The sequence below is a fragment of the Muscardinus avellanarius genome (assembly GCF_963383645.1).
Source record: "Muscardinus avellanarius genome assembly, chromosome: 4".
Taxonomy (NCBI): Eukaryota; Metazoa; Chordata; class Mammalia; order Rodentia; family Gliridae; genus Muscardinus; species Muscardinus avellanarius.
This window is the reverse complement of record NC_137789.1, coordinates 31,423,550-31,442,376: the sequence shown is the minus strand read 5'-3', so window position 1 is coordinate 31,442,376 and position 18,827 is coordinate 31,423,550. Positions and strand designations below refer to the sequence as shown.

Here is an 18,827-nt window from a genome sequence, read left to right as displayed (position 1 = left end):
TCTCTGTGCTAACAGCTTAAAAGTAAGCAGCCTTTCCTGATTGCATATGTGTTCCTCTTTTGAATCCCCCATAATATTTTATAAATTGTAATACCCCATCTTGTACTATGGTTATTTGTCTTATTTCATATTTGTTACAAACTCTGAGGGTTAGTACTGGGTCTTACTCATCTTTATGTGCCTTCCTTATGCTTCAAAGAATTTACCATCTAGAGGAAGACAGAACATTTGCAAGCTGGCTCCACACCAAGCTCCTCCCACAGTCTCTACTCATCTGAACTTTGAAAGCAGAATCTGTAGATTGCATCCCCACATACTAAGGTCAAGAAAGAACTTAATGGGTAATAATTTCCACCCTTTAGCTTTACTCTGACACCAGGATTGCCAAATCCAATGGACTGTTGTCTGTTCTTATATGACCTCTGCTGGAAAGTGAGAATGTTGACCATCCTGCCACGTGGAACTCTCGGCCCACTCCTCACGTTTCTTCCTACCACTGGAAGTTCCTTCTCTTTCTTGTTGGACTACCTTTTGCTGAATGTGACTTTTAAGTAATAACGTTTCTTGAAGCTCTCTCCTGAGGCCTCTGCCTGACTAACTGGATATCCTTTCTCTGGGCAAATCTCAGGAAACAGGTCAGACCATGGCTTCAAATACCAACAGGTTGATAAGTGCTAAACTGCATCTCCAAACCAGACTTGTTTCTAGCCTCCAGACCCATGTATCTTTATTGCTATGGATCATCTTCCTTGGATATTCCACAAACATCTCAAACTGACCATACTTAAAATAGAAATTATGTTTTCCCCCAGTACTACCCCTGCTGCATTCCTTATCTTGGAATGGTACCTCTTAGACATATAGATTAACCAAGGAGCTTGATAAAATGCTGGTTCTGAAGGTAAGAGATATGGCACAAGATTCCTTATTTCTGATAAGCTCTGAGTTGTGGTACATGTTGCTGTTTGAGGATTACTTTGAGAAATACAAAACTTAAGTTTTCTTCTGCCCCAATTATTGCAGTGGACTCCTATATTTCCTTGCTGTAGATGCTTCATGCTTCCCCCAATGTCTTCCACACTGTCGGCTAAGTGGCCTTACTAAAACTCAAGTCTGGTCATATATCCCTACTTGAAATGACTCCATGCAGGATGAAACTCTGCCTAACACCTGGGCCTTTCTAGATGTTATTTCTTCCCAGAGTACCAAGTTATTCCATCCTTTAACACCTTTGCAAACGTATCAATCTAGAAAGCCCTTCTCTCTTATCTCATTTCTATTTTCCCTTCAAAATTCAGCCTGAGATGCTAAGACATTCTGACATCCCTCTGATTCCCCACCATTGTTTCTGTTTTGTTTTGTTTTATCACAAGCAGCTGTGTTTCTCTTTGACACAGTGGTTCTTGAACTCTTGCATACATCTGGAGGTGAGGAAACATGACTGCTTTTACTTTGTATGATATGTAATTGTGAATGAATGGATGAGGGAATGAATGAATAAATGAATGTGTGAACAAGTGAATGAACATTACAGGAGCATGAAAAGTAGCAATAATGGGGTGTAATTGAGGAAAAGCTTCACATAAATTTTTGGTTCACTGTTCCAGAAATAACAATTTCATCTTTCTGATGAGTTTAAAATTTAAATGTAGTCTTTGAACCAACTGGGTTTAATTATGTAGTTTTGAGCCTGAGAAGGGCACATAGAGTCACAAAATCTACCCGAAAGAGTATTTTGTTTCACTTCATCTCTTAGAAAACAATGTTCTAAAGTGCTGATAGGAATGCTCATTTTGCTACTCATTATAAAAAAAGAATCATAAATGGTACATAGGAAATGTTACAGGTTCTTATTTCATAGTACTGTTCATGGAAACAAACCAAAAATTGTTCATATAGGTACTATTTTAAAACAAGTTATGAAAATATTTTGAAATGGGACAAAAAATAGCTGAATTGAAAATACTTCATAGCAATTTAAAGTACTAAAGAGCATAGGTTTAAGATGATAGTGATAAGACTCTCCCACCTCTACCCCCTGAAGAAACTAGGTTTCTTTGATGTCGTATAAATGTCTTGTAATTTGCATCTAGAACCATTGATATCTTGCAAATAAACCAACTTTGTGAACATCTTGACTCACATCATTCATTTATGTGAACTAGGAATCCACTGTTTTAAAAGCTTGTTCCCTTTCACACTTGATGCCAGAAATTTAATAGGATTATTGTTACATGACTGCACTGGGTGAGAATAATTAGGATTACTATAAGCTTTCCTTGCACAGGATTAAAGAACGCCCAGCTAAATTATGTAATCACCTTTGCTTTAGCCTAACAAGTGTATCATTTGGTTGAGAAGTGCAAAGCCAGGAACTGGGTGATGTCGGGGATTTGTAATAGGATATGGAACTTTTCATAACTTAATAAAAAGCCCTGTGCAACACAAAAGAACTGTGACAGCTGCTCAACAGCGGATGTTGGACATGATCCAGTGTGTGTGTAAAAGGCTACCTCATATTACTCTGACATCATAGAACCCCTCATATTTACCATCAGAAAACCATATAAAAGCCATTGGATAAATCTACCAAAAAACATGGATACAGTCAGACCAGGTTCTAATCTCATCTGTGATTCTGAATAATCAGGTAAGACTGACTCTTCCTCAGTTTCCTTATCTGGAAAATAGATGTGATAATACTGACCTGGCAGTAGGATAATAATGAAAATCATAAGTACTAGTAGGAAATAATTAGAAAAAGTCATATGGACTCATGATGTCCTAGCAAGAACTAGAAATTTATTTTACTGTGTGTTTTCTAGTTTTGTATAGATACGTAAATTACACTATGGCAAATAGCTGCTTTTATTTTTTCAGGAGTTTTTAGCTTAATACTAATCACAATGAGAATAACTCAAAATAACCAACCTAATTTCGTTAATGACATTGCCATTTGTAGTCATTTTGTCTTTATCCTACTATGAAATCCTTTGTGAAACATACTGTATTCTGTTTATCTTTGGCTCCTCAGAACCTAACAGTGAAATCTTGACAATTCTTTTAAGTAAATAAATGGCAAAAAATGAAATTTGGCATGTACCATTAAGTTATATGTTGTTGTTGTTCTGCTAATAAGCCACAAGGGGGCACTGGACACCATATTTTAGTCCCTGGGGCTGGTTGTAACTATCATTTACAAGAGCCCAATTCCAATTCAGGCCAGCCAGAATTTTCAGGAAGAAAATGTTATTTAATTAAATCAATATGGGGACCCATCTTACAGTGAAACATGTTTGGCTGGGATCATTTTCTAAAGCCAATTCAGTAAGATAGGAAGTGGATTTAAGTAGTATATATCACTGCTGAAATAATTCTATTTCACCTACTTTATCATGGAGAGGGGGTCAGGAGAATAGGAGGAGATTATTAACAAAAGAAAAATACTTTTCAGTGTTTTAAAAGATTTTTTTTTAATCCTAAGTGTCACTTTGTAAAAAAAAATAAAATAAAAAAGTACAATTAGAGCATTATGTTATACCCAAAGCCTGTGGACAGTCAATGAACATTGGCTTATGATGATACTAGAAATCAAAGAACAAACACATGTAGAGCCAGCAGTTATGGTACAGTGTTGGTTATAAAGTTGTTTTGAGTACAGTTCTTATGAATTTGGACATCCATAAATGCTTCAGCTTTGTTCCTGGAATCACTAGAATTAGAGACATATGAAAATGAAGAGATATATTCACTGATTACTTGCTTTTCCTGTGTTTATTCAATTTTCTCAAGGGACTTCAACAGAGACCATCAATGAAATAACTACCTCCTTTAGCATTACCATAAATGCCATCCTGTTCATACCTCCCATCCTACCAGCTAACATCTGGTGGTTTATCATTAGAACCCTGTAAAATTGCCTTCAAATTCTCACTCTTTTTTTCCCAATTGCATATAGTTCTGCTTAAACATAACTACCCAGAAAGCATATTCCATTTTGATACCTGAATACGGTTGAAGAAAATTTCACTTTATGATAAGTTTTGTTTTGGAAATGACGACCACAACATTCTGAAAAATAATTTGCGTGGTTTTTCGTGTGGCACAGGGAACAATTGGTATTGACATCTAACTAAAAATATTCCGCTGGGGTGGTGGTGCATGCTTGTAATCCCCGTGCTTGGGAGGCAGAGACAGGAGGATCACACAGGTTCGAAGCCAGCTGTGCTGGCTTAAGAGACCCTGTTTCCAAATAAAAAATACAAAAAATAGGTATGGGAATGTAGCCCCGAGGTAGGTTCCCATTCCCAGTACCACTATATATATATTCTAATGCCATGAAGCAATGAAATACTTTTAGAAAAAAAGGTAAGAAAATGAAGGCAGGAAGTGCCCTTGAATAAAAACAGAGAAATAGTATTTAAAGCAATGATTCATCCTTGACAAATAAATGAAATATAATCACTAAGGACATCATCATTATTATTTTATTTTATTTTTATTATTTACATCTGTGTGCTTAAGAACACTTAAGATCTACCCTCTTAGAAAGTTTTAAGTATAAAACACAATATTGTTAGCTATATGCACTATGCTGTATAGATTTCCAGAACTTGTTTAAGGTACACAACTGAAACTTTATACTGTTTGATTATAACCTCTCCATTTTTCACTCACCCCAGCTTCTGGCAATCACCATTCTACTCTGCTTCAATGAGTTTGACTAGCTTAAATTCCACATTTCACATATGAACAAGGTCAAACAGTGTTTGTCTTCCTGTATTTATTTACTTAGCATAACTTTCTCCAGCCTTGCCCATTTTGTTGCAAATGACAAGATTTTCTACCTTCTAAAAAGGCCCAAATGATACTCCATTGGGTTTATGTGTATATGTATCACATTTTCTTTATCCATTCATCTATCACTGGATAAGTAAATAATTTCATATTTGGGGCATTGTGAATAATGCTACAATGAACCCAGAGTACAGATTTATCTTCAAGATCCTGATTTCAAATTTTTTGGATATATACTCAGTACTTGCATTACTGGGTCATATGAAATAGTTTGGTTTTCAATTTGGGGGTAAACCTCCATATTGTATTTCAGGATAACTATATCAATTTTTATTCCCACCAAAAGTGCAAGTGTTCCCTTTAATCCACATCTTTGCCAACACTTATCTCCTGACTTTAATAAAAACTATTCTAACTATTAGCTGATATATTTGCATTTCTCTGATATTTAGTGATGTTGAACACCTAGTCAATTGCTTATTGGCCCTTTGTATGTCTTTGGAGAAAATTTTATGCAGGTTTTTTGCCTACCAATTAATTTTTGTTTTTATATTGATAGTTTTAATTTTCCTTCCTGTGTGACTTTATGGAGCCTTCATTAAAAATTGCTTTATGGTTATCATTTGAATTAGAGTCCAAATTCAGTGCCTAATGCATTGTGTAAGGGGTAGTCTTCACTGGGGTTCAGTTTTCATTGCTCCCTGTAGTCTTTTGTTGCAGGCCCAAGAATTATACCTCATGTAATCGATTACAAATCCACTTTTATTTGTAACGTTAGAGACAATTATTTTCATTATTCTCATCGTTTTATTTTTATACATAATTGCCTAAAATCAGTGAATTTCCAAGTCAAGTTCAGGTAACTGAAGAGTCTGCAGAAGTGATTTGTGTTGACTAAAGCCAAAGTAAGCTGCAAACATAATCTGAAGTAAACTGTGAAATATCTTTTTAAAGACAGGCTTAGAAAGTCAAATTTAGTAAGTTAAAATATTTTCTATTTCTGGTAGCAAGGTTGATTCAGACCTGGCTGCTAGGTCACCATTCATAGGAAACAGGATACAGACTTTCCCAAACAAACCAACCAGTCCACCCTGTTTCACAATACAGGGTTCACCATTCAAATCACCTATATTCAAAAGTAAACCTACAAAATATTTGCAAAATGATGTGCTGGCAAAACTAGAGTCCTTGCCATTGGTAAGCCAGCAGCTCTACAAGCCTTTGTCACACACAAAACATGCCAAAAAAAAAAAAAAGTGTTTGCTATTAGGCCACAGAGAGCAGCAGTATGGCCAGTATATGTGGATCCACGATCAAGTCGATTCCTTTCTGCTTCTGGAAGTTGGTTAATTTTTCTAATTATAATATCAAAAGTTAAGTTTTCTTTGCTAGCATTATCAAGTTTCTGATTTTCCACCTTGAACCTTATGATCTCTTCCCAGCTGTGGACACCTCCCCTGTCCTTCTACTACTCTGGGGTTCAGTACAATCTAATCCACTGGCCCAGGTGCAACCATCTTTGGCTGAAACATCTGCTCATTTTTAATTGGTTTGAGTTGGAGTTTTAGTTTGCTTTGTTTAGTTTTGGCTATTGGCTTAGAGGAATTTCTTACATATTTTGGATATTAATAGATAAGTATGTAGTTTATCATGTATTTATAGATATGTAATTTGCAAATATTTCTCCCTTCCCGTAGGTCATCTTTTCATTTTGTTGTTTATTTTCTTTTGCTGTGCAGAATCTTTTTAGTTTGATGTAGTCTCACTTTTTTGTTGTTGTTGTTGTTTTGTCCTTTAGGTATGCCTACAGCAATGTGAAAGAACTTTTCCCCCATGGTTTCTTATAGTTTCATGATTTCAGTTCTTAACCTTAAGTATTTATAATCCAGTTTGAATTGATTTTTGTGGACAGTTTAAGATAAGGGTCCAAAAACATTCTTTGGTATGTGGATATCCAGTTTTCCCTGCACCATTTATTGAAGAGACTGTCTCTTCCTCATAATATATTCTTGGCACCCTGGTGAACAATCAGTTAGCTTTGTATATGGGTTTATTTCCGGGTTTTTTTATTCTGTTTCATTGGTCCATAAGTTTATTTTATGTCAATATCATCATTTTTGATTACTAGATCTTTGAAATAGAAATTGAAATTAAGAAGGAGATGCTGCCAGCTTTGTTCTTGTTCAAGATTTCTTTGGCTATTCAGGTCTTTTGTGGTTCCACATGAATTTTAGGACTTTTTTCTATTTTGATAGAAAATATTATTGGAATCTTTGTAAGAATTAGAGTGAATCTCAGATTGTTCCAGTTGTCTGGACTTTAAAATATTAGTCCAATCCATGAACACAATTAAAAAAAAAAGTGATAGTCACAACCTCCAACAAATATTTTGCATTGCCCAAGACAGCTCACATTACAAAACTTTCCCAGTATCTCCTTTTTCACTTGTTAAAATGCCTATTTCATACATCTCTCTAGTGCTAATAACCCTGCCTCACATGTTGCCCAGGAAGCAGCAGCCATCAGACAAGAACCCAGCAGCACCCCATCTTAAGTATACTGTCCCTTCTGAATGTGGACCCAGATACTAGCCTTGCCTCCACCTGTGTGCTAGACCCCACCCCACATTTCTTCCGCCTGCAGTGGGACCTTTCTCTTCCATCAGAGCTTTCTCCCTTCATTGCATTAGTCACTGGCTCAGTATCTGCCATCTTATAAAAACCATGTCTTGATCACAGATCTCCCACAGGAACAACCCGATTTCTCTGCTTTCATTCTAAGTAAGACTTCTCAACTGGGTTGTTTGTGGGGATTGTCTCTACTCTTTTATCTCTTACTCAACCCGCTCAATCTGTACTCAAGGAAATTACTATTCCATGGGAGTTATCCATGTCAAGATCAAGAAAGTTTGCTGCCTCATTAAACATTTCAGCAGCACTAATAACAAGTGACAACTCCCCTTCTACAGATATTCTTCTCTTTATTCCTGTACTACAACACTGTCCTATGTATCTCCTAACTCATGCTGCTGTCTCTCAGTCCTGTGTGTGAACTTCTCTTCTGTTGGGTTTCCCAAGTCCTGATCATTTGACCTATTTTTGTAAGGATCTTCACGGTTTACCTTAATCACTGGTTCTTCATTTTTTCTTTGACTGCCTGGAACTTAAGTGAAAGCTATGAATTATTTCTCAGAATAATATATTTAAATGCACAAAGTAAAATTTATGGAATTACACAGAAAACAAATTTTATTGAAATATTTATCAAAGTTTTTTAAAATAAAGGGATGATATTCATGTCTATTAGCAAAAAAGTAAGGCCGTGCCATTTCAAATATAGTTAAGTTTAAAATTGTATCTTTAAAGTATCATTGTAAAGGCTTACTCAAGTTATTTGTTTATGTTTTTATATTTATTTATTTATTTATTTATTTATTTATTTACTGTGGTGTGGGGATGGAACCCAGGGGTATTCTACCTCCGAACTACACCCCCAGCCCTAATTTTTATTTATTTTGAAACAGGTCTCACTGAGTTGCACCACCATGCCTAGCTTCACATTATTTATTAAAAGAAAAGAACACGCCAGGTGTGGCAGTGCACACTTGTAATCCCAGCATTTGAGAGACTGAGACAGGAGGACTGTGGTTCGCAGACAGCCTCAGCTACTTAGTGAGGCTCTTTGCAACTCAGTAAGACCCTGTTTCAAAATAAAGAATAAAAAATACGGTTAGGGGTGTAGCTCGGAGGTAGAAGGCCTTGGGTTTCATCCAAGTACCACACACACAAAAAAAAAAACCAATGGTAAACTACACAGTGTTTGATAGACAATTGTCATAATATATTGTATATTCCATCAATTTCAAATATTTTTGTTATAAATATTGAAAATCTTAATTTTAAAAAATATTAATTAACTTTTATTATCTCACAACTGCTGAAGGTCAGGAATTTGGGGGAATATTCTTAACTTGTTAAGATCAATCTATCGACCTTGCTACCTATCTTCCTAAAAGAATGTGTGAGTCCATTTTGGCTGCTATAGCCAAATCTCATAGACTGATTAGCATATAAACAATATAAATTTCTTTCTCACTGTTCTAAAAGCTTGAAAATTTAACATCAGATCTACTGGCAGATGAGACATCTAGTGAAGGCCATCTTCTGGTTCTTTGATGTGTCATCATATGGCAGAAGGGAGAATGAGCAATCTTAGGCCTTTATTAAGGGCACTAACCCCTTTCAGGTGGGCTCTGTTTTCAGCGCCTAATTACTTCCTCAAAGACCTGTCTCCTAATATTATCACCTTGAAAGTTAGATTTAACATATGAGTTTCAGGGGGATACCAACATTCAAGCCATTGTATGAAATTAAAGCTTCTTTAGATCACTTTGTAAAGCTATGATAATCTTGTCTCAAAAGACATCAAAATACTCAAAGGCCTTTGGAGATTAACTCCAACAATAATATTTTTCCTATGATCAAAAATTATTGACTAGGGACAATATTTTCAACAGAATTTATATCAGAAATAAAAGGATCTGTATCTGCAGTTCAACTTTAATAACATTATGATATAGGTAACCTCTGAAATGAGACTTATATGGGTTACATCCCTAGAACCACAAAAAACATATATTCTGAATGCAGGATTCTTTTTCTTTCAGAAAAATATTAAAGCAGTCGACCTTAATTATAACAAGCACTTAAATACTCCCCCAGAAATAAATTCACATTTGTATAGTCAATTGATTTCTTTTTCAGTAGTGGAGATGAAACCCAGAGGCACTCTACCACTGAGCTACATCACAGCCATTTTTAAATTTTTATTTTACTTTATTTTAAAGTGAAATGTGATAATTTTACTAATTTGTCTTTTTCACAATATGTTTATTTCTCACAGTTCTAGAAGCTGGAAGCCCAAGGTGAAGGCAGATGCAAATCTGATGAAAGTCTCCATGGCACCTACTTGCTGTATCCTTATGTAGTATGAGTAAGGAGTCTCTCTAGCCTCTCATTTATTTATTTATTTATTTATTTATTTATTTTTATTATGTTTTTTGTGGTACTGGGGCTTTCTACCTCCAGGCTATACTCCCAGACCTATTTTATATATTTTTTTTGGGAATCAGGGTCTCACTAAGTTGCTGAGAGCCTCACTTAGTAGCTGAGGCTGGCTTCGAACCTGTGCAAGCCTCCTGTCTCAGCCTCCAAGTGTGGGGAATACAAGCGTGCACCACCACTCACAGCTTTCTAGCCTCTTTTTTTTTTTGTGGTACTGGGGTTCTTAGAAGCCCTTATACCTCTGGGCTACACTCCCAGACCCATTTTATATTTTTGAAACAGGGTCTCTTACACCAGTGCGGCTGGCTTCGAACCTGCGCGATCCTCCTGTCTCCACCTCCCAAGCGTGGGGATTACAAGCATGAGCCACCACGCCTGACTCTAGCCTCTTTTAAAATTTTTTTTCTCATGTTTTTATTGGTGCACTATAATTGCATACAGTAATAGGATTCATTGTTATATATTTGGACATACACATAGCATAATTGCAATTTCACTTTCTAGTACTTTTTTTTTCCTTCCCTTTATTTTTGAAACAGTCTTGCTAAGTTTCCCAGGCTGGCCTCCAACTTGAGTGTCTCTTGTCTCAACCTTTGAAGTAGCTGGAATTACAGGCATGCACCACCACATCTAGCTTGTTCAATTGATTTTTTGACAAAAATGTCAAGAATACATGGAGAAAGACAGTCTCCTCAAAAATGTCTTAAGGAAAAAATGGTTTTCCACATGCATAAGTTACCAAACCCTTATGTCATACCATAAACAAATTAACCCACTTAAAGGATTAAAGACATAATATTAAAACTGTGAAACTACTAGAGGAAAATACAAGGGGAAATATCAATGACATTGGTCTGAGCAGCATTTTTGGATATAATCCTCAAAGCACAGAAAACAGAAGCAAAAATAGATAAGTGGGATTGCATCTAAATAAAGTTTCTGGAAGCAAAGAAAACTATCAATGGAATAGGAATGAAGAGACAACCTATGGAAGGGAGAAAATATTTTCAAACCAAACATTTGATAAATGGTTAATATTAAAAGTACTTAAGAAACTCAAACAACTCAAAATCAAGAAAACAAATAATTTTAAAATGGCTAAAGGATCTAAGTAGGCCTTTCTCCAAGGAATAATCAACAAATGGTTTGTTGATTATTGTTCATCACAAGATAATAATGTAAACTCTATATTTTTAAATATTATTAAATATTTAAAAATATCACTGCCACAATTTTTTTCTAGGTACTGGAAATTGAACCCAGAAGCACTCTACCATTGAACTACATCCCCAAACATTTTTATTTTTATTTGTAGTTTGGAAGGATCTAGCTAAGTTGCTCAGGCTGGCCTTGAACTTGCCATCCTCTGTCTCAGCCTCCTGAGTAGCTGGGTGCAGGTGTGTGCCACCATGTCCTCTCTCACTGCTCTATCGCTAATGCTTAGGACAGTGGGTATTTGTTGAAGGCAAAATATTGTTTTGTAAACACCTCATTTGTTCTCCATCACTCACAATTAGATCTAATTTCGAAATCAGGTCCTAGCACGTAGCTCATATTCTCGGTTAAGCGAAACACAACTGAATGATCGGTTCTCCCTAATTCTATAGGAGTTCCTTTCAATACTCAACCACTTTCTCATTGCTTTAAACTCAACAGATTGAGTGTAAAATTTCTTTTTCACCATTCAGACAGTCTGGACAGGCTACATAATTTGTGACACACCATGCAAAAGGAAATGTGAAGCTTCTTGTTAAAAAGCATTGAGGATTTCCACATGGTGACCACAGAATGATAAACCACACATGGGTCCTAGGAGTCAGGTGATCGCAGTGCCAGGCCCAGAGGCTGGGTTTTGTTAGAGCTAGATTTTTGAACTCTAATAAAGAAGAAAGAAAGAAAGAAAAAGAAAGAAAGAAAGAAAGAAAGAAAGAAAGAAAGAAAGAAAGAAAGAAAGAAAGAAAGAAAGGAAGAAAGAAAGGAAGGAAGAGAGAGAAAGAATTGCAGGATAAAATGATCAGGATTCTCCTTTCGTGTTTTCTCATGTTCATGTCTCCTAATGAGTGTGCATTGTAAAAATTAACACAATTTAAGTAACAAATTGCTGCTTAACCCCTTTTTTCTGGACCCAAGTTGACTGTTTGGATATATGAATTTCCATGTGGTTATAATTATTTATGGTCACATTATCTCATCAAATTATTTTAACAGCTGAAGATTAAAGATCTCACTAGCATGATCTTTTCTCAGGGCATTTATTTATCATTTCAATAAGTAGTCTTTACAGGGAAAATTTAAAGATGCTCATTTGTTCCATAAGAGTTTATTAAAAATTTATATATGCAAATTATGGTGCTGGCTCTTTAAGAAATGTAAGCACTATAAGACAAGAAAACAGACTAATTTTCTGGAAATTAACTTTTCTGAAGCTAATTAGCCAAATGATGAATTGCTTCATGATCTATTTATTAAGTTTACCAAATTGAATAACAATAGTTTAAAAGAACTATTACCAGCTTTTGACAGCTTTATTGCGGTTATTCATAGTAATATATAAATGTATATACAAACTGTACGTGCATATATATTTAATATCACATATTAAATTTAATAGCACATATTAAACATAATACATATGCCTATGTATATATCTGTATATACTTTTTTTTTTTTTTGGTGGTACTGGGGTTCCTGGAAGCCCTTCTACCTTCGGGCTTCCCTCCCAGACCTATTTTTACATTTTTATTTGGAAACAGAGTCTCCTAAGCCAGCTGCTGGCTTCGAACCTGCGTGATCCTCCTGTCTCTGCCTCCCAAGCGCGGGGATTACAAGCTTGCGCCACCACGCCCGGCTCTTAACTTGTTTTAAGACCAAGTACAAAAGGAAATGAGGATATTTGAAGGGGACAACTATAACAGGCTCAGTGATTAGTCTCAGTTTAGCAGAAAAATAAAATAGGACATAATTTGAGTGACCATATTGTATATTGAGTATTGTATATTGTTTGATAAAAAGAATCTTAACAATGGTAAATTATTGGGAAAAATCAATATAAATGGGTTCTATTTACTTGATTAACATATCTAAAATTTAGGACAGTTTTTCTCTTTGTGATAAACTATCTGTACTTTTTTCTGTAGGAAAGCTTGCTTTTGTCAATGATTCCTCATTAGAAACCACAATTTCAGTATATAACACAGAACAAAATTTTTTAGTTCTTTCTAGTTTCTTTAATAATGCTTTCAAAAATACATTTCAACTTTTTAAATACTAAAAGCATTTTAATATAATTTCTCTAACATTTATTATTAATTTTCATTTAATTTATAAATTTAAAAACATTTTAAAAATCAGAATTTTGACTTAAACTGCATTCAAATTACTTTTTTGTGAAACCATCCAAAATTCAAGTTTAATTTGAAATCATCAGAAAGAAATTAAAATTAGCTCAAATAATTCCATGTAAAAACCCCCACATTAAATTTTGTTTTGGTTTGAAATAGTGAAATATGCAATTAAACATTTCTTAGATAATAACCCAAATTAAATATTTTTGCTAATGTTGATAAATTGTTCTTGGTAAATTTGCTAAGTATTGCTATTCAACATTATAATCTTTGAGGGTATTTAATCTGGCAAATAATTAATAGGCAAATTGGTATTCAACTACCTGATTTTCTGCTAATTGACCTGTTTCTAGATAGACAAGGATGACTAGAACCTGAAGAATACTATTTTTTTTTTTGTACTAGGGATTGGGGTGTAAATTTAAGTGGATGGCCTATTTTATCCGCCATCTTTACTTCTAATCTGTACCTCTCCTCTTTCCCAGAAAGTACTTAGAACAGAGGGCTGTGCAGAGTGGATGAATGAGTAAGGTGACCTTGGACAAGAAGTTTACTAGCAGAGGAAGCTTTTTCTTCAAGAGTCTTAAAACAAAACATTTGGAATTTTATAATCTTTAAAAGAATGAAGGTTTTGTGGGGCATGGTGGCGCACGCTTGTAATTCCTGCGCTTGGGAGGCGGAGACAGGAGGATCGTGCAGGTTCAAAGCCAGGCGACCTGGCTTAAAAGACCCTGTTTCCAAATTTTAAAAAAGTATAAAAAATAGGTCTGGGAGTGTAGCCCGGAGGTAGAAGGGTTTCCAGGAACCCCAGTGCCACCAATAAATAAATAAATAAATAAATAAGTAAATAAATAAATAAATAGTTTTTCATTTTATTTTTTAAACATTTAGTATTGTAGGGGAAGGAGGAGAGAGAATTAATTTGGAGCGAGATAAGAGGTGAATTGTTAAAACAATAAATTGGGGGGAGAGTTTTGAAAAAGGACACAAGCAAGGGACTGTCCATGTCATGGAAGAATATTGCTTCTTTATGAAAGAGACTAACAAAAGAAAATTAAAAGGGTGAACAAAGAGAATTCAAAATGTTCTATTTCTGAAAATTTTCAAAAATACAAAAAAAATGGGTCATACCTACTCCTAAATTCTAAAACTACTAACATTTCCCAGGTTTTATTTCCAAGCTTTGTAGTTTTGTTTCACATATTTTCCTTCAGTCAAACCATCTGAAGTAACCCCCAGACACCGTGACACTCCAACCCCAAAATATCTCAGCAGCAATTCCCTAATGTGAGAACATCTTCCTACTTGTATATAATACCATTAGTCTACCTAACAAATGAACACATGCTCCCTTTGAAACACTTCATCTGCATTCAGTTTCTCTCAGTATTGAGTAGAACATTTCATTTTAATTTTTTGTAGAATTTTCTTGGTGCAGTGTAGCTATGCATAGTAGTGAGATTCCAAGTGACACATTCACCTAGGCACACAGCATCTCTGGTGTGTTTCCCTCTGCATCCCATCCCCTGCCCCCTCCACACTTGCTAGTGAGATTAAAGTGATGCCCTCATATGTGAACAAAGCATTACTTGGTCTGTTTCCTTCCTCAAGTCTCCCTTTTCTCCTCCCCTTCTCCCTCCCCTAAACCCTTCTACACCTTTCCTGGTCTCTCTTCATTTCTATGAACCCCCCCTTTTTTTCCCCGGTATTTCCTCTGTAGCTTCCACATTTGAGGAAAAAAATAGGACTCCTTGATTTTCTCTCCCCCCTCAGCATAGTGCTCTCAGTTCCACCCCCATTTTCCCACAAATGACACAATTTTGTTCTTCATGGCTGGGTGAAACTCTGTTGTGTGTGTATACCACATTTTCCATCTCCATTCACCTGTTGCCCAGACAGGTTGATTGGTTTCACAATTTGGCAATTGTGACTAGTGCTTCTAGAAATAGAACACATACCATCTTAAAATGAAGAAAGAACTCAGGAGTGAGTGGAGTTTTTTGTGCTTTAACTGAGTAGTAGTAGGAGGTTAGGACAGATGTAGAGAACAGTAAGGGGGATTTGGAACAGCCTTGGGGAACATTCCTAAGGAATGATAAAATGATAAACCCCACACTCCTCAGGTGGAGCCTTGGTGCTGATTCTTCTGCCACCTGGCAGCCTCAGGCACAGGGCAGAGATCCCCGGCCTCCCTCCACTCCAGCAGGAAGCTCTCAACAGAAGTCCCCTGGCAGGGCAGAGGAGCGGATGAGAGGGCTGCTTGGGTCCTCATCCTACACTAGCTGTCTGGTTCTGGGCAAGTTACTTACACACCAGGGTTCCTCAGTCGGCTGCGTGAACAATGAGGATAATAATAGTAACAGCCCTAACAAGATGTTTGCAAGATGTCTCTGCTTTGCAGTAGGCACAGTGTTTGGGACGTGCTGAGATATCAATTACTATTATTATATTGTCAATTGAAGGGGTAGCATATCTTACAATGAGTTCGCCTGGGGAGGATTAAAGACCAAGGCAGACAGGCAAATCAAAATAGGTAGGCCCAGGATGAAAAAGAAGAAAACGAGGGAGGGAGTGGGATTCACGGAGAACTCGGACTATGGATACAGGGAAAGTCAGGACCAGAGTTTGATGATTACAGGCGCGCCCTGGGCGGGCTGAGTTTTTCCGTGAAAGTTCGTGGTGTGTGTGTGTGTGTGTGTGTGTGTGTGTGTGTGTGTGTGTGTGTGTGTGTTTGCGGCGGGTGCAAGTCCCAGAGGAGGCGCGGCCGAGGGCGGGGCGCTTGTCTGCCCAGTCCCTGCCCTCCTCGCTGCGGGAGGCGGGAGGCTGGTCCCTTTGGTCCAGCTCCTCACAGGAGACGCATTCCCAGGGAGCGCCAGCGCCAGTGCCAGCGCTGCAGCACTGGCTTTGCGATGGGACACCTGTGGCTTCTGGGGACCTGGGGTCTCTGGGCGGTGCTTCTGTGTGCCTCGGATCCCCGCGCAGGTAACCCAGTTCGGGGTGTCAGGGAGACAGACAAGGAGAAGTCTGCGCAGAATCGACCTCTGCTCCTGGGGTGGAAGCAGAGGCCAGACCACCCGGCACCTGTTCTGGGCTGAGGAGGCTGTGGATGTGGTCCCCTGGCCATCCTGGGGACCTGGGGACTTGGGAGGCAAGCTTAACAGGCACATTATACAGAGAGACAGAGACAGGGACATAAAAGACAGCGTGATTGACTGCTTTCAATTCACTAGTGTTGCTGTTTCATTTGTGGAGCCTCCCTGACTCCTTCAAAGTGACATAACTGAAAAGAAACAAATATAGCTGGTTGGAGTGGCCAGACCCAACCCGAGTTGGTCCTCCTCTCTCTCTCTCTCTGGGTCTCTTTCCTGACCGGAGAAAAGGCAGTGTCCCCCAGGACAGAGATAGTCTTTGTGGTGTCAGTCACTTCCAGGGACAGCTGCCTGTGTCTTCAAAGTAATACCCAGGAGAGGCTGGGAAGAGGCTGATAAGATAAGAAATTGGAGTTGTCTGCGGAGATAAGAGAGGATGAACCTGAGCTAGGCAAGGCCCAGCACTGTCTGGATGTCTGGAGGTAAGAGCCAACTTCCTCCTTGGGGTGCTCGGCCCTTGGCTGTCTGGCGCCCAGAGTTAGGAAGGAACCCAAGGTACCAGAAGGAGGTACATCTTGGAATTCTGGGCAAAGACAGGTCTGAAGTGCAGAGCACTGGGTCTGGGGCTGCCTGATGATCCCCGTTATATTGGAGAGATTTTATCTACTAGGTCAGATCCACACTACACACTTTTCAGGGAGGAATGAACTATCCAATTATAATCTCCTTAACCTTTTCTCATGCTTCCATTTCAAAAAATTAATAATTTCTATTGCATTTCTTGGGTCCCTACCTAACATTTTCTACCTACTATGAGAAGTGGTTTTAGACTCTTAATTATATTCCCAGGTCTATCCAGTTTAAGCAGAAAATAAACACTTCTTGCCACGGTGTATCTCTGAGATGTTTCAAACAGTTCCCTGCAGCTCCCCAAAAAGCTGCTCAAGGGCCTGTGTTTGTGCAGGCAGTGCCCTCTATCATGAACTCTCTTATTTCTTAATAGTAGGTCCAGGCTAATTAATTCATATTTTTCCTCCAAGATGTAGCAGGGGACACCCTTCTTTCTAGAAAAATAGGGTAGCCCAAACAGTGTGAATGAAATACCTTTTCAGAGTCACCTGTTTTCCCTTCTGTCACTCTGAGCTATCTAAGCAGAATTTCTGGAAAATTAACACTGAAATGCTATTTCTATCCTCAGGGAGCTAACCTAGTTTGTTGAGTGAATTTGTGATCTTTGTATTAAAAACTGAGAATCATCAAGAAACTGGAAAGATCCCAGAAATGATCCTTCCTGAAGTTTTAGTCTGCCACAGAAAGCAATTTCTTTCTCAAACACACTATTCTTCTTTGTACCTGGACTATGCTTTCAACCTACCTAACCTTGTATGTTTTTGTAATGAGCTATTTCTCCATATCACTATTGTCTGCTGCAGTATAGGTTGGGAAGCCTAGAAAAGGTTTAAAAGTTTTATATGATATGATAGGCAAGCATCGTGAAAATGGTTCAGTATTATTTCTGCTTTTTGTAGCACCTAAGACCGTGGTTTGCACAAAGCCAGGGAGGATTAACTGAGTTCATGACTTAAACTCCCGTCAAGTCATTGGCTAGCAGAGCCCAAGTAAAACCTGGTATATTTTACTTTCACTCCTATTGTTTTCACAATGCTCTCCTTATGATGCTGTGATATGTGCTACAAAATGTGAAGAACTTGATGAATTTACCTCTGCTATGCTTTTATATCTTTCAGACAGCTCTAAAATAGTCCCCAGAGTCACAGAAGTCCTACCTAAATACGGCAGCATAAATGGAGCAACAAGGCTGACTATCAGAGGAGAAGGTACGGGTGGTTGCATGTGTGCGTGTGTGTGTGTGTGTGTGTGTGTGTGTGTGTGTGTGTAAGAGTGCACATGCATGCTCACACACACCAAATAAGATTATTGCACATTTAGAGCTTGTGGTTAAAAATGAAAACAAGCCAGGCGTGGTGGCACACACCTGCAATCCCAGTACTGGGGAAGCTGACACAGAAGGATTGCGGGTTCGAGGCTAGCCTCAGCAACTTAGTGAAGCTGGTTTCAAAATAAAAAATAAAATAGAGCCAGGGGTGGAGCTCAGTGGTAGAACACCTTGGGCTCAATCCCTCAGATTACAAATGAAAACAACAACAACAAAACAAAACAAAAAACCCACTGGCATTGTTCCTTTAGTTGGCTAAGGCAGTAAAATTCTATCCCCTCTGAGAGCTAACAAAATCCCCCAGGTCTTTTCAACCCAAGCATCTGAATTCTTATTATAACTACTTGCTTAACACTTAACACCTGGACTTGATGATACAACTGGAAAGAACATCGTTAACCCAACTCTGCAGCCACTTGCTCTGCTCTTCCTGATTGAATAACGGTTTAACTCACTTTATATTAAAAAAGGCATTTTGGGAGTTTTGAGGTAGAATGTTAGTAGGAAAGCATAATAGCAAAAGAGTGTGTTAATGTAAATGGAAAGACAATAGAAAGCAAAAGTCTGGCTCCCTCTC

At 37.6% G+C, this 18,827-nt stretch overlaps 1 protein-coding gene across 1 annotated transcript in view; it reads left to right on the top strand.

The window, feature by feature from the left end:
* Positions 1–16,113: 16,113 nt before the first annotated feature.
* PKHD1L1 (PKHD1 like 1) overlaps positions 16,114–18,827 on the top strand; it is a gene marked incomplete at both ends in the record, with an annotated part of 159,996 nt that continues 157,282 nt past the window's right edge. Inside the window, 2 exon segments of the mRNA XM_080694743.1 lie at positions 16,114–16,186; positions 18,042–18,131. Coding sequence (XP_080550869.1) covers positions 16,114–16,186; positions 18,042–18,131 — 163 coding nt within the window.